Genomic DNA, 13,671 nt, shown 5'->3' on the forward strand with positions numbered 1-13,671 from the left:
GAGGGCTACAGGCTTCCATGAAGTGGGTCTGGGCCCTGCTGCCTTATCTCACACTCCCCTCCTACCCCACCAAGGGGAATTGAAAGCCCTGGGGTGAGCAGCAGAATTGGTTGTCAGCTTGAGCCCGAGCTTGGCCCTGGGCAGCAGAGCATTAGCGCTGAACGCTCACAGTCCTTTGGGTTCTCCCGTTGAGAAAGCCTGCTTCCACCATTCCTGCCCGCCAACTCCTTGGCCCCACCAGCAGCCACTGCTTAAAAAAACACCCATGGACTCACTTCATTTTAGACTTAGCATTTACTTCCCCGCTCTACATTCTTGGAACTGGTTCACTTAAGCACAACAGGAAACAGCACGGATGGAGAAGACTTGCTGGTGTTACCTTCATCAAAGAGCTGCAGGAGCTGCCTGGGAAGAAGACGTGCCTCGGGGAGCCGGGAAGAAGCCGCTGGTGTGGGTGGCAGGAGGGCAGCCCGTCGGCCTGCCGCCAGCCCAGCAGCTTCCAGAGCAGGTGCCCAGGGTGCTGTCCAAGTCCTTCACAGGGGTGGGGGCAGGGCCCGCACTTCCTCCAGGCACTCATCATAGGCCTCCTGATACTCCTCGTGGGGCTTGACCATTATCACGCAGGTGGGGCGCTTGGAGCCTGCGGCTGCACCCAAGTCCTACAGAGGAGAAGGGGAAAAAAGGGCTGTTTGGAGAAAAATGCAGCACAAGCTGTGTGCCAGGGAGTCACAAACTGATGACCCATCAGCAGCCTAATCTGGCCCACAGCCATGTTCTCTTGGGTCCACATTATATTTAAAAACATTTTTAATTAGTTGCTATCATTTAAATTCAAGCAAACTTTCAAGCTATGGCACAGCAACATTGGGCCTATGTTTCCACATGGCCACTGTGAAAGGGCTAAAGGCCAGCAGGAGGCCTGTGGTCTCCAGGTCCCTGTCATCCCCCACTCCCTGTGACCCAGGCCTGGCCCCTGCTATGTAAAGGTAAGGACAGCTACAGGTCCCTGGAGTATGAAACCACCTAACAGGACTAACACAAGTGAAGCATCTTAGTTTACAAAGCATGTTCACATACAGCTCCTACTTCATTCTCAGGTCCACAGAGAGGATTCCCATTTTACAAGAAGGAAGCCAAATTGTAGAGATGTAACTTCTGTACAGTCCCACAACTAGGAAGTAGTGGAGCCTGTCTTAACTCCGGCATTTGTGTTCTTTCCCCCTGGCCTGCTGCTGCAGACCACGGCCCAGACCCCTCCCCAGTGCCTACCAAGGTTGGGGCCACGTGTGCCTTACCGTCTTAGAGGGAATGTAGATATAGGGCAAATTCCGGTCCTCACACATGACTGGGAGATGGCAGTACACCTCAATGGGCAATGTGTCTCCTGCCAAAACCATGATCCTGAAATGAGATGCATCACTGTCATTCCTAGCACTGTCCTTCCTTCCAATTGTAAGTACCACCTCTGGGCCGGGCCTTGAATCAGATGCCCCTACCCTCAAGGACCCCAGTTATTAATGTGGGTCTGCCAACCTCTGAAGGGGATGCAAAATTATGTTTGATGAAGTGCATTCTTCTGGGGATGTGATCTCTGTGTCTTGACAACATGTAAATGCCACCAAGTGTGACAAGTGGCATAGTGCTGGGATAGATGAGGGATGGGAGAGATGCCAAGGAGGAAGAGCCTAGCTCTCCTGGGAGAGTCAAAAAAAGACTTCAACTGGGAGCCGACACTTGAACCGGAAGCTGGATTATGAATGTCTGTGAGGCAGCCCCTGGAGGGGCTGGCTCTGGAATCCAGGATAGGGAGGAGGGCAGACAATAAAGCTGGTGAGATTGGCCGGGGGCACATCCAAGGGCTTTGAGTGCCAGGGTAAGAAGTGTGGGCTCTGTCCCAGGAGTGGCAAGGAACCAGTGCAAGCTTGCTAGAGAAGCCTCACCTAGGGCTCCTGGCTGGCAAGGTGTCAGGGCTCTGGGGCAGGCCTCAAGAGCCTGAAGACACAAAGAGCCCTGTCCAAGTGCTGCTTCCTCACTCCTAGTGGCTCCTTTAGCCTCCAGGCTACCTTCCACAGGCTCCTCTTCCTCTGAGTAGCTTTTAAACTGTTGGTGCTCTCACAGCTGATCCTGGGCTTCCTTCACCCTCTGCACCTTTTTCCTGGCTCATCCTCATGGTGTCAAGTGCCGCATATGTGCTGACAGCTCCCAAATCTGCTCTCCAGCCTTGTCCTCTCTTCCAAGCTCCAAACCCATATAGTCATCTTCCTGTCTGCCAGTTCTGCTGGGGCAGGGAGTTGTTTGTCTCCAAGGCACCTCCAAATCTAGCCTAAAACCAAACCTGTGATCTTTACACACAAACGTGGTCCTCCTCCACTGTTCACAACCTCACAATGGGCCCTGTCCATTCGGCTAGTCATGTGAGAAGCCAGAAGTCATGCACACCTCCTCATCCTCCAAATCTGATCCTCTTTAATCCACCCACTTTAATTCTATCTCCACCATCACCTCTTCATATTACAGAGGCCTCCCATCTGAATTTTCCCAAATCACTCTTGCCTGTCCAATCCTATCCTCAATTGGTAAATCTTAAAATTTTAAACATAATTATGTCACTTCTTGGCTTTAACCCTCAATGGCCTCTCAAGGCTCTGAGTACAAAAACTAAACTTGGCTGGGCGCGGTGGCTCATGCCTGTCATCCTAGCACTCTGGGAGGCCGAGGCGGGTGGATCGTTTGAGCTCAGGAGTTCGAGACCAGCCTGAGCAAGAGCAAGACCCCGTCTCTACTAAAAATAGAAAGAAATATGAACAGCTAAAAATATATAGAAAAACCGGGCATGGTGGTGCATGCCTCTAGTCCCAGCTACTTGGGAGGCTGAGGCAGGAGGATTGCTCAAGCCCAGGAGTTTGAGGCTGCTGTGAACTAGGCTGATGCCACAGCACTCTAGCACAGGCAATAGAGTGAGACTCTGTCTCAAGGAAAAAAAAAAAAAAAACTAGCCATGGTTTAGGCTCCAAGAGAGGGCAGCTCCTCTGCCCACCACTGCCCTCTCTCCTGTCCTAGGACCCACCCACTCTTCTGGCAGGATTCCCCCCACTCCTTTTTTTTTTTTTTTTTTTTTGAGACAGTGTCTCACTCTGTTGCCCAAGCTAGAGTGCTGTGGCATCAGCCTAGCTCACAGCAACCTCAAACTCCTGAGCTAAAGCGATCCTCCTGCCTCAGCCTCCCGAGTAGCTGGGATTACAGGCATGTGCCACCATGCCCGGCTAATTTTTTCCATGTTTTTAGTTGTCCAGCTAATTTCTTTCTATTTTTTTTTTTTTTTTTTTAGTAGAGACGGGGTCTTGCTCTTGCTCAGGATGGTCTCAAACTCCTGAGCTCAAAGGATCCTCCTGCCTCGGCCTCCCAGAGTGCTAGGATTACAGGCGTGAGCCACCACGCCTGGCCTTGATTGTCTTCTGTATATAGGGTTGGGTCAGAGTCAACCTGACTTTTACCTACTAAATAACAGAGATTCCTGGCCGGGCGCAGTGGCACACGCCTGTAATCCTAGCACTCTGGGAGGCCGAGGCAGGAGGATCGCTCGAAGTCAGGAGTTCAAGACCAGCCTGAGCAAGAGCGAGACATGGTCTCTACTAAAAATAGAAAGAAATTATCTGGCCAACTAAAATATGTATAGAAAAAATTAGCGGGGCATGGTGGCGCATGCCTGTAGTCCCAGCTACCCGGGAGGCTGAGGCAGGAGGATCGCTTGAGCCCAGGAGTTTGAGGTTGCTGTGAGCTAAGCTGATGCCACGGCACTCACTCTAGCCCCGGCAACAAAGGGAGACTCTCTCTCAAAAAAAAAAAAAAAAAAAAAACCCAGAGATTCCTTCCTTAGTGTGAAATGCAAAATCCGGAGGTAGGAGGGTTCTTACCCTTTCTCTCCTTTGTTGACAAATTTCTGAACCTCCTTCACCCCGCGCCGAATCTGCTTCTGCTTCACGGCTGCGACGACAGAAGAGTCAATCGGGGGCTTCGCCCTGCCACCCTCCCGCCTCCCCGGCCATCCCGGAGCCCGCCGCACCTTTCTTGATGCACTTGTAGAGCTTCCGCGTGAGGCGGCGAGAAGCCAAGGGCTGCGCGATGGGGTTCAGGTTGACCAGCAGCTCGTGGTAAGTGCGTTCCCCGTAGCACGCCTCCGCCTGAGCCTCCAGCCCGTCCTGTTCTGCCTTTATTTTGGTCATTGCAGCGCACGCTAAAACCGAGCCCCCGGGAAGCGAATCCACGCGGCCTCCGCTTCGGGAGCTACTTCCGGGTCATCCGCTCGGTCAGAAACTGTCGCACACCACGACCAATTAGGAAACGAGGCCTCCGACTCAGGCCAATCGCCGACGCTCAGCTCCTTAATTATAGCGCCGGGAGGGTCAGGGCCGTGGTCCTAGGGGCGAGCGTGGTGGGGCGGAGCCCGGTGCGGGAGGGAGCTGGGACGCGGGCGCTGCGGGTCTAAGGGGGCGTCTGGGGCTCTGGGGGCGAGGGGAGGAGGCGGTGGCGGTGTAGGGCGGTACCTCGTCTAAAGGGCAGGGTCTGCGACCCGGGTGGAAGAAGGCGAAGTCTGTGCTCAGTGTGATCCCAAACCTCCTTAGAATCTCGTCCCTCTGATGGGCACTGAGGACCCTGGTCAGACCGGGGCCTGGGCTGGTTCTGGGTGATATGCCCTAGGTGTTGAAGGTTTAGGTAAAGTCTGACACTGGCAAAGTTTCTTTAGTTCTTGCATATTTTTCATACTTTGTTCTCTTTCCTGGACCCTGCTGCGAGCTATGGAAGACACAAAACAAGGAGCTCACTCACTCATTGAGTTCTCCGGTCTATACTGCTTTTCTCCAAGTAGCCCATGGCTCGCTCTCTTTCCACAGGGATCCGCTCGAATGTTTCCCATAAGAGGGGTTCCCCTGATCACTTTATCTAAAATTCCAGTCCCCCTTGACCTCCTACCAGGGTCCTATAACCCTTTATTTTCCTTACAGCTTTTTTTTTTTTTTAATCTATCTTGCTATGTTGTCCAGGCTGGTCTTGAACTCCTGAGCTCAAGGAAACCTCGGGCCTCTGCCTCCCAGAGTGGTAGGATCACAGGCCTGAGTCACCGCACCCAGCCTGGGCAAGTCATTTTAATCTCTCTGGGTTTCCATGCTTCATCTATGAAGTGAGAAAGTTAGACCTAGATGGGCTAAGGTCCAACCTTTTAAAAAAATTGGAGAGAATTTTTTAAAAATCGAGATATAGAGTCCACTTGCTGAAGGCTTCATGGGCGTGGCTCCAGGTCATTGTCCTCAAATTTGGCTCAGAATAAATCTCTTTAAAATTAAAAAAAAATTGAGATATTTATATACCATATAGTTAATCCATTTAAAGTGTGCAATTAAATGGCTTTGAGTATATTCCCTGAATTGTGCAGCCATTACCACAATCCATTTTAGCACATTTTTAACACTTCAAAAAGAAACACTGGGCCAGTTGTGGTGGCTCACCCCTGTAATCCTAGCACTCTGGGAGGCTCTGGGAGGCCTAGGTGGGTGGATCCTTTGAGCTCAGGAGTTAGAGACCAGCCTGAGCAAGAGCGAGACCTGTGTCTGTACAAAAAAAAAAAAAAAAACAACAGAAAGAAATTAGCTGGACAACTAAAAATACGTAGAAAAAATTAGCTGGGCATGGTGGCGCATGCCTGCAGTCTCAGGTACTCTGGAGGCTGAGGCAGGAGGATTGCTTGAGCCCAGGAGTTTGAGGTTGCAGTGAGCTAGGCTGACGCCATGGCACTCTAGCCTGGGCAACAGAGTGAGACTGTGTCTCAAAAAAAAAAAAGTGCTGTCGAATTTTATATACCCACCAGCAATGAGCCAGAGTTGTGGATCCACATCCTCAGCAACATTTGGTATTGTCAGTGTTTTGGATTTGGATTCTATTGGTGTGTAGTGGTTTAGTTGACTTTGTATTTATCAAGCTAGATGCTTGCTCTAGGAGTTGAAATCAAGTAAAAGAGACAAAAAATATATATAGTTTATGCAATTTTTAAAATATATTTAAAATCAATTTTAATTGTTTTGTAGGCTAGTTATGTGGGGTATTAGTCAAGATGACTGATGAAGACTCATATCCCAGTGTGGTTTTCTTACTAATAGTGTCTCCTCGGAAATGGATGCTAAGGCCCTTTTACAGAGCAATTCTTCGCATGGCCTGAGGAAAGAGAGTGGCCAGGTGGGGTCCTGGAGGATGGAAATGTCCTCAGACGTGACTTGGAACACACCTTACCGTATAAAGCTAAGATCTTGGAAAAGTCAGTTTGGGACTTCATAAAGATGGGTTTCATCAGGATCCAGATTTGGGCTTTGGAATTTAAGGTTTATTATTGTAGCCCACATTGTCTATCAGTTCAGGAAAAAAAAGATTTATTATTATAAAGATAATAATGTTTAAAAAATTTCAGATAGCCGGGCACAGTGGCTCAGGCCTGTAATCCTAGCACTCTGGGAGGCTAAGGCAGGAGGATTGCTTGAGGCCAGGAGTTCGAGACCAGCCTGAGCAAGAGGGAAAGCCCGTCTCTACAGAAAAATAGAAAAAATTAGCTGGATGTGGTGGCACACGCCTATAGTCCCAGGTACTTGGGAGGCTGAGGCAGGAGGATTGCTTGAGCCCAAGAATTTGTGGTTATAGTGAGCTGTGATGACACCACTGCACTCTAGCCCAGGCTACAGAGTGAGACTGTCAAAAAAAAAAATTTTCAGATACTACAAAAGAGTGTAAAGTGGAAAGTTAAATGTCCTTCCCCACTAACCCCTAATCCCCATGTTTGGACTCTTCAGAGGTATCCACTATTAAATTTTTTGTGTATATATGCAAATATTTAATATATAAGTATACATTATATATGTATATTACATAATAATATAAGTTACATACTATATAGTACTGATAAGTACTGTTATCTAATTATATGTAATATATATACAATATATATTATATAATAATATAATTATATATTACATGTACAATAATATACAATATACATTATACATTATATTATACAATATTATATGACAATAATTTAATATACATTATATAATACATTATACAATATAATACACATTGTACAATTATTGTACAATAGTACAGTACATTATACAGTAATATACTGTTCCGGCAATTTCGTTCCACTTATCACTATATCTCAGTAACTTTTTCTATTTCCAGTCATAGAGATAAATCTCATTCTTTCAATGCCTCACTAGTATCATGTTATATGGATTTCCATAATTTATTTATCCACTACCTATTGCTGGACCTTCATTTGTTTTTAGTGTTTTTGCTAGTTAAAATAAGGTTATGATAAATATTGTGCAATGTTTTTGGTACTTTTGTGAGTGTATCCATGAAATAAGTTCCCCAACATTTATAATTTGAGGTATGCAGTAATGTCAAATTGTCCTCTAAAGAGGTGTAAGAGATGCAATTTACAGTTGTTCTAATAGTGTCTCTCAAATAGTTGCCCAGACTGGGTTTTAGCAGGCTTTTTTTTTTTTTTTTTTTGCAATGGTGGTGGTAATAATCCAATAGGTAGAGATAGTGTCTTATTTTAATTTATTCTGAGGGGGTCTGATCAATGTTTCATATTTTTGTAGGTCATTTGTGTTTCTCTTTCTATGAACTACCAGTTCTAATTTTTGTAGAATTTTTTATAAGGTTGTCTTTTATTGCTTTAGAAAAACATTTTGCACTTTAATGAAATTTTTTCTCTGCTTGATATATATGTATGGCAAACATAACTAGATACATAAATTTTTTTGTACACTTTGTTATTTGTCTTTTGGCTGTGAAATCAAAATCAGTGTTTAGGTAGTTAAATGTATCAACCTTTTCCCCTGTGGCTATTAAGTTTTGTGTCATGCTTAAAAAGAATGTCTTTATCCCATGATGATATAAATATTTACCTATATTTTCTTCTGCTTTTATTGTTTCACTGTTAATATGAAAATGATCCATCAGGTTTAATTTGATACGTAAGAGCAAGGCAGGGTTCCAGCTTCACTTTTTTCCAGGTGAGTAGCCATTGTCTTGGCACCATTTGTTGAATTCTTCCTCTTTCCCTGCACTCATTTAAAATGTCTTTGTTGGCCGGGCCTGGTGGCTGAGGTCTGTAATCCTAAGCACTCTGGGAGGCTGGGGTGGGAGTATTGCTCGAGGTCAGGAGTTTGAGACCACCCTGAGCAAGAGCGAGACCCCGTCTCTGCTAAAAATAGAAAGAAATTATCTGGATAACTAAAAAAATATATAGAAAAAAAAATTAGCCAAGCATGGTGGCACATGCCTGTAGTCCCAGCTACTCGGGAGGCTGAGGCAGGAGGATCGCTTGAGCCCAGGAGTTTGAGGTTGCTGTGAGATTGGCTGATGTCCTGGCACTCTAGCCTAGGCAACAGAGTGAGACCCTGTCTCAAAAAAATAAATAAATAAAATAAAATAAAATGTCTTTGTTATGTTCTAGATTCTAATATGTATTTGGGTGTATTTCCATTTTCTCTGTTCTTTCTCTAGTCATAAACTGCTTGGATGGCTGTAGTATTCTGTTGTTTTGTTTTTTGAGATAGGGTCTCACCCTGTCACCCAGGCTAGAGTGTAGTGGCCTGATCATTGCTCACTGAAATTCCTGGGTTCATGCTATCCTCCTGCATTGGCCTCTCAGGTAACTGGGACTATAGGTGCGCAATACTACACCTGGCTAATTTAAAAAAAAAAAATTTTTTTTTTTGAGGCCCCGCTCTGTTGCCCGGGCTAGAGTGCCATGGCATCAGCCTAGCTCACAGCAACCTCAAACTCCTGGGCTCAAGCAATCCTACTGCCTCAGCCTCCCGAGTAGCTGGGACTACAGGCTTGTGCCACCATGTCCGGCCAATTTTTTATATATATATATTTTTAGTTATCCAGATAATTTCTTTCTGTTTTTAGTAGAGATGGGGTCTCGCTCTTGCTCAGGCTGGTCTCGAACTCCTGAGCTCAAACAATCCACCCGCCTCAGCCTCCCAGAGTGCTAGGATTACAGGCGTGAGCTACCGCACCCAGCCCATTTGTTTGTTTTTAAAAATTATTTTTATTATCTAACAGGGCATTGGCAGTTTATCAATTTAAACCAAGGCTAGGATTTAAAAGCATGATACATAGAGAGAGGAAGGGTCTGGGAATGAGAAAGACCTGAATTTCAATCCCAGATACCGTTTATCAGCATCGTTTTTTTCTTTTCTTTTTTTTTTTTAGTTTATCCGCATCTTTAAAAAAAAACTTTAAAAAATTTTTTAAAGCATAAAGTTGGAGCTTTGTGCAGTGGTGGTACCATAGCCAATGAGGTTTATCCAAGGTGTGATTATTACTAATTGAAAACTTTTCCCAATACCCTGCCATCATGACTTGAAATATAGTTGGCATTGGCAATTTTTGACAATCTCTATGGAGACTGAATAATTAAAAAAAAAAAAAAAAAAAAGCATCAGGTTGGTGAAAAAACAGTTTATCAGCTTTTTAACCCTGGACAAGTAGTTTAAGTTTACTGTGCTTCCGTTTTTCCACCTTTAAAATGGGATGAGGATTTAAAGATCCTGCCAGGAAAGCCCCTAGGCTGTTAGGCCTGTGCTGGATGTGTGAGGGTCCCTTCCATGCCACCCTTAGGCCCTGGGCCTTAGCTTTAGAGGCCACTCTCAGCTTCCCCTGGGCTAGGCTCTGCATGGGCTCCTTCTTACCTTGAGCATGAATCCCTCCCCACATTGTGCTCAGGGCACAGGAAATCCCTGCCCTGTGGGCCCTGAGTCTACCAGCAGGGTCTGCCCCCCTCACCCCTGCCAATCTGTTGTTCAGAGGGAGAACAGTCCCCATAGATCTGAAGGGTGGCCAAGCACAGAGCATGGATGTTGGCTGCAGGTGTCCACACATGGGCACGCTGGTCCCTCTCTATACAGAACAGAGCAGGGGCAGGTAGGATAGAAGGGGGCAGGGGCTCCCTGCATGCTCTACCCCAACCTGAGGGTGGGCCTGCCCCCGCTTCCCTCAGGATGGTAGCTGGAGGGCCGGGGAGGAGAGAGGTGTTCATTTGTTCAACAAGCAGCCTGCAGGTATTGGTTTCCTGGGGCTGCTGTGCCAAGTGCCAGAAACCGGGTGGCTTACAGCAAAAGAAAAGGATTGTCTCACAGTTCTCAAGGACAGAAGTCCAAAATCAAGGTGTTGGCAGGACCCTGCTGTCTCTCAAGGTGCTAGAGGAGAATGTGTCCCATGCCCTTCTCAACTTCTGGTGTCGCCAGCAATTCCTTGTGCGCTTTGGCTTGTAGACACATCAGTGCCTGCCTGCTTCACCACATGGTGTTCTTCCTGTGTGTGTCTGTCTTCATGCGGCGAGGTGTTTGCCTCTTCTTAGAAGGACACCAGTCCATTGGATCAGGGCCCACCCTGATGACCTCATCTTAACTTGATTTCATCTGCAAAGATCCTACTTCCAAATAAGGTCACATCACAGGTAGCAGGGATTAAGACTCCAGCGTCTCTCTCTGGGGAGACAGCCTGTGGGCAATCGATGGGTGGGTTTGAGGAGAGATGGGGCTAAGGGCTTGTGTCACCAGGTACATGGAAGGCTCAGGACTCTACCTCCACCTTCCCAGCTGGTGAGGTGACCTGGAGTGGGCAGTAGCATGTGGCTCTGATTTCTGGCAGGGATAAAATTAGAAAGGAGGACTTTTAGAAATAAAAGAGACCCTAGGGACCACCTAATGCAAACATTTTACAGCTGGGACTCCAAGGCAGTTGCGAGCGGCGCTCTGTGTGGGGGTGTGCTGTGGGAGGGATGTCAACCGGAGGCTCTTGTTGGGGCCAGGGGCAGCCACTCAGTCCTTTATCAGCCCCAGATCCCCAGTTGCAGTCAAGGCAGGCTTCACTCTGGGCCACTGAACAAAAGTCTGAGCTTTTCCCAGATGGCTTTTTTGTCTGGGACTTTCTTGAGGAGGAAGAGGTGGCATACATGCCAAGTGGGGTGGCTGTTCCGGTTCTGACTCTCGGTCCCTGGGGGCCCAGGCAGGCTGGCTCTCCCACGTCCCATCTGTTGCCCTCTTCCATTGGCTTTCCATGGTCCCAAATCAGGGAAATGTTTCCTGTGTTGGAGACTCTCCCTCCCATTTTCTTTGCTGTTTTGGTAGAGGTTGGATGGGTTTTGCCGGGAGTGTGTGTGCGCGTGCGCGTGTGCAAGTGCGTGTGCAAAGCCTGCCTCCACAGCACCACACCGCCTCCCACTGCTGAATGGAATTCTTGAGCATATTTTTGTTCTTATGGCCAGAAACTGTCTTCCTTTTTCCTAGGCCTCTTGGAATTAACAACGGCATTCCTGCCAGACTTTGTGCCGTGGAGTTAGCTCCATGCCTTAAATAGCTTATTCTCAGACAGCAACATCTTGGGGCCCTCGCTGCAGTTTACAGCCAAGGCCAGGGAGAGGGTGCTGTGTGGGCCCCCATGGGCTGGAACACTGAGCGGCTGGAGTCTGCTGCCAGCAGTTTCCTCAGAGCTGGTGAGGAATTCTGCACTGTCCTGTATTGGACTTTCCATTCACTCAAAAACAATTTCCCGAGCATCTGCTACGTGGCCAGCACCATGCTAGGCATGGCACAGAGCGGTGGCGAGCAAGAGAGGAAGCCCTGGCCCCCAGGGGTTCCATGTGGAATCTGGTGGTGTGCTCCATGATGGGAAAGCGTTGGGAGCTGTAGGAACACAGAGTTGGAAGCCAGGAGGGGATCTGGGAAAACCTTTTTCCTAGGAGATCTGTTGGACAGGGAGGGGGCAGACGAGGAGGCTGCTGGTAATGTCAGGTTTTAGTCTGAAAAATGTCAATTCTTGACGCACTCGTGGCCGAAGAATGACCACACACGCCAAAGTCAGGCAAGCTCTAAAATGAGGTTTATTGAGGAGAGAAAGGTAGGATTAGAGAACAAGAGCAAGATACAGGTTTACAGAGCATGATATATACGCCACAGATGACGACTGGACCCATTGTCTCAGCAAAGGGAGAGTGAAAGGAAGGGTGCAAAAAGGGCCTGGCTGTGGTCTGTGTCCTGTTTTACAGTGCCTGGATTGGGACTTAACCCTTGTGGTTCAGAGGTCACCATGGAACCACTTTGATTGGACAGTTGGGAGTCACATGAACTGAGTCTTACCTACGCATGCAGGTTATTCTAGGTCAATTTCTGGACTGTATGGTACCCATGCTGCTTGGCATGTGGGTTAGAAAGTCCTCTGCCTTCTTTTGCAGCTGGCGTGCTAAATTCATTGGCCGATTTGCAGGGTGTCCCCTCCTCCCGAGGTATGGCAGTCAGGAGATTAGGGTCGGGCAGGACCAAGATGGGGGCAACAGCACCCACTTTTGTCCCTAGGAGACCAGGAATCCCTCACTATCTACCTAACAGGAAGACCTGGAGGTGAGGAGGGAACTGGGGCAGGGCTGCGGTGGCAGGGGGCAGGGCCCACTGGGACGACCAGCTCCAGGAGGGCAGAGGCTGTCTTGGGGGATCTCGGTTCCTGGTGGGGAGTCAGTGGTCAGAAAACATTTGCGCAAATGAACCTTATGGGGTTCTGTTTGTCTCCCGAGGCTATGGGGGAACCCCTGCAGGATTTCCAGCTGGGGAGCAGCATGGTTAGCTTTGTGTTTAGGGAAGATCATTTAGGCTGTGGCGGGGCAGGAGAGGGGTGGGCAGTGCGCCCGGGGAGCGGGCAGAAGGGTGCCAGCAGCAGAGCCGCTGTGGAGGCCCAGGAGACGGGCTGCGTGGTCTGGTCTGGTCTGGGGTGGCGGTCACGAGGCTCAAGCAATCAGTGTGAGCAACACACAGGACGTGACAGGACTTTGAGATGTGGAGTGTGGCAGTGGGAAGAGGAGGGAGGGCGGGGTAAGCAGAATTTCTAAAATAGCCCCCCATAGGTGGCCTGCCTCCCTAATCCCCGGAGCCTGTGGGGTTGCTGTGAATGTGTCATGTTATTTGGCACAGTGGACTTTAAGATGAAGAGACTGTCCTGGATCGTCTCGGTCAGCCCAGTGGAATCACAGCAGTCCCTGCGAGCAGAGAGCTGTCTCTAGCTGGTGGCAGAGGGGGAGCCAGGGAGATCTGAAGCACAAGAAGGATTTAATTGCTGCTGTGAGGATGGAGGGGTCATGTGCAAGGACCAAAGAGCAGCCACAGGAGCTGAGGGCAGGAGGCACAGAGCCTAGTCCTACAGCCATAGGGAACTGAATCCTGCCAGCAACAGAAGTGAGCTTGAAAGAGGGTCCCAAGCACCAGATGAGATCACAGCAGGTGAAACTTTGAGCCTTGCAAAATCCCAAGCAGAGAACCCAGCCATGCCATCCTGCCTTCCACTCTCCAGACCTGTGAGATAGTAAGTGGGTGTTGTTCTCAGCCCCTAAGTGGGCATTTGTCACGGCAGCAATAGGAAACGAATACACCCGATTTTGCTGTCTGGAAAATGAAGGTAGAGGGCCAGGGCAGGGCAGACTGCAGAGAAAAGAGGTGCAAGGGGACTTGGAAGGGACAAAAATGGTCCCTGCCTCACCAGGCGGTTGGGAGGACTAAGTGCATGTACAGTAGGTGCTTCATGATGCTGGCCACTGTGGTCGTAGCTGGAGATGTGACC

General features: G+C 48.4%; 1 protein-coding gene and 1 non-coding gene across 3 annotated transcripts; one reads left to right on the forward strand and one right to left on the reverse strand.

The window, feature by feature from the left end:
• Positions 1–276: 276 nt before the first annotated feature.
• NHP2 (NHP2 ribonucleoprotein) lies at positions 277–4,271 on the reverse strand. 2 transcript variants are annotated; one of them, XM_069473954.1, is made up of 4 exons: positions 4,064–4,271; positions 3,915–3,984; positions 1,296–1,401; positions 277–659 (listed from the first exon to the last, which is right to left on the reverse strand). In XM_069473954.1, the coding sequence occupies exons 1-4, from the start codon at positions 4,221–4,223 to the stop codon at positions 534–536; spliced, it is 462 nt and encodes a 153-aa protein (XP_069330055.1). In that variant the 5' UTR covers positions 4,224–4,271; the 3' UTR covers positions 277–533. The 2 variants fall into 2 exon arrangements, with proteins under 2 accessions (XP_069330055.1, XP_069330056.1); XM_069473955.1 differs by lacking the exon at positions 1,296–1,401.
• A 5,060-nt stretch (positions 4,272–9,331) lies between these two features.
• LOC138388702 (U4 spliceosomal RNA) lies at positions 9,332–9,472 on the forward strand. Its single transcript, XR_011234200.1, has one exon. It is a non-coding gene; the product is annotated as a U4 spliceosomal RNA (small nuclear RNA).
• Positions 9,473–13,671: the final 4,199 nt, after the last annotated feature.

Source organism: Eulemur rufifrons, chromosome 7 (genome assembly GCF_041146395.1).
Source record: "Eulemur rufifrons isolate Redbay chromosome 7, OSU_ERuf_1, whole genome shotgun sequence".
Lineage (NCBI taxonomy): Eukaryota > Metazoa > Chordata > Mammalia > Primates > Lemuridae > Eulemur > Eulemur rufifrons.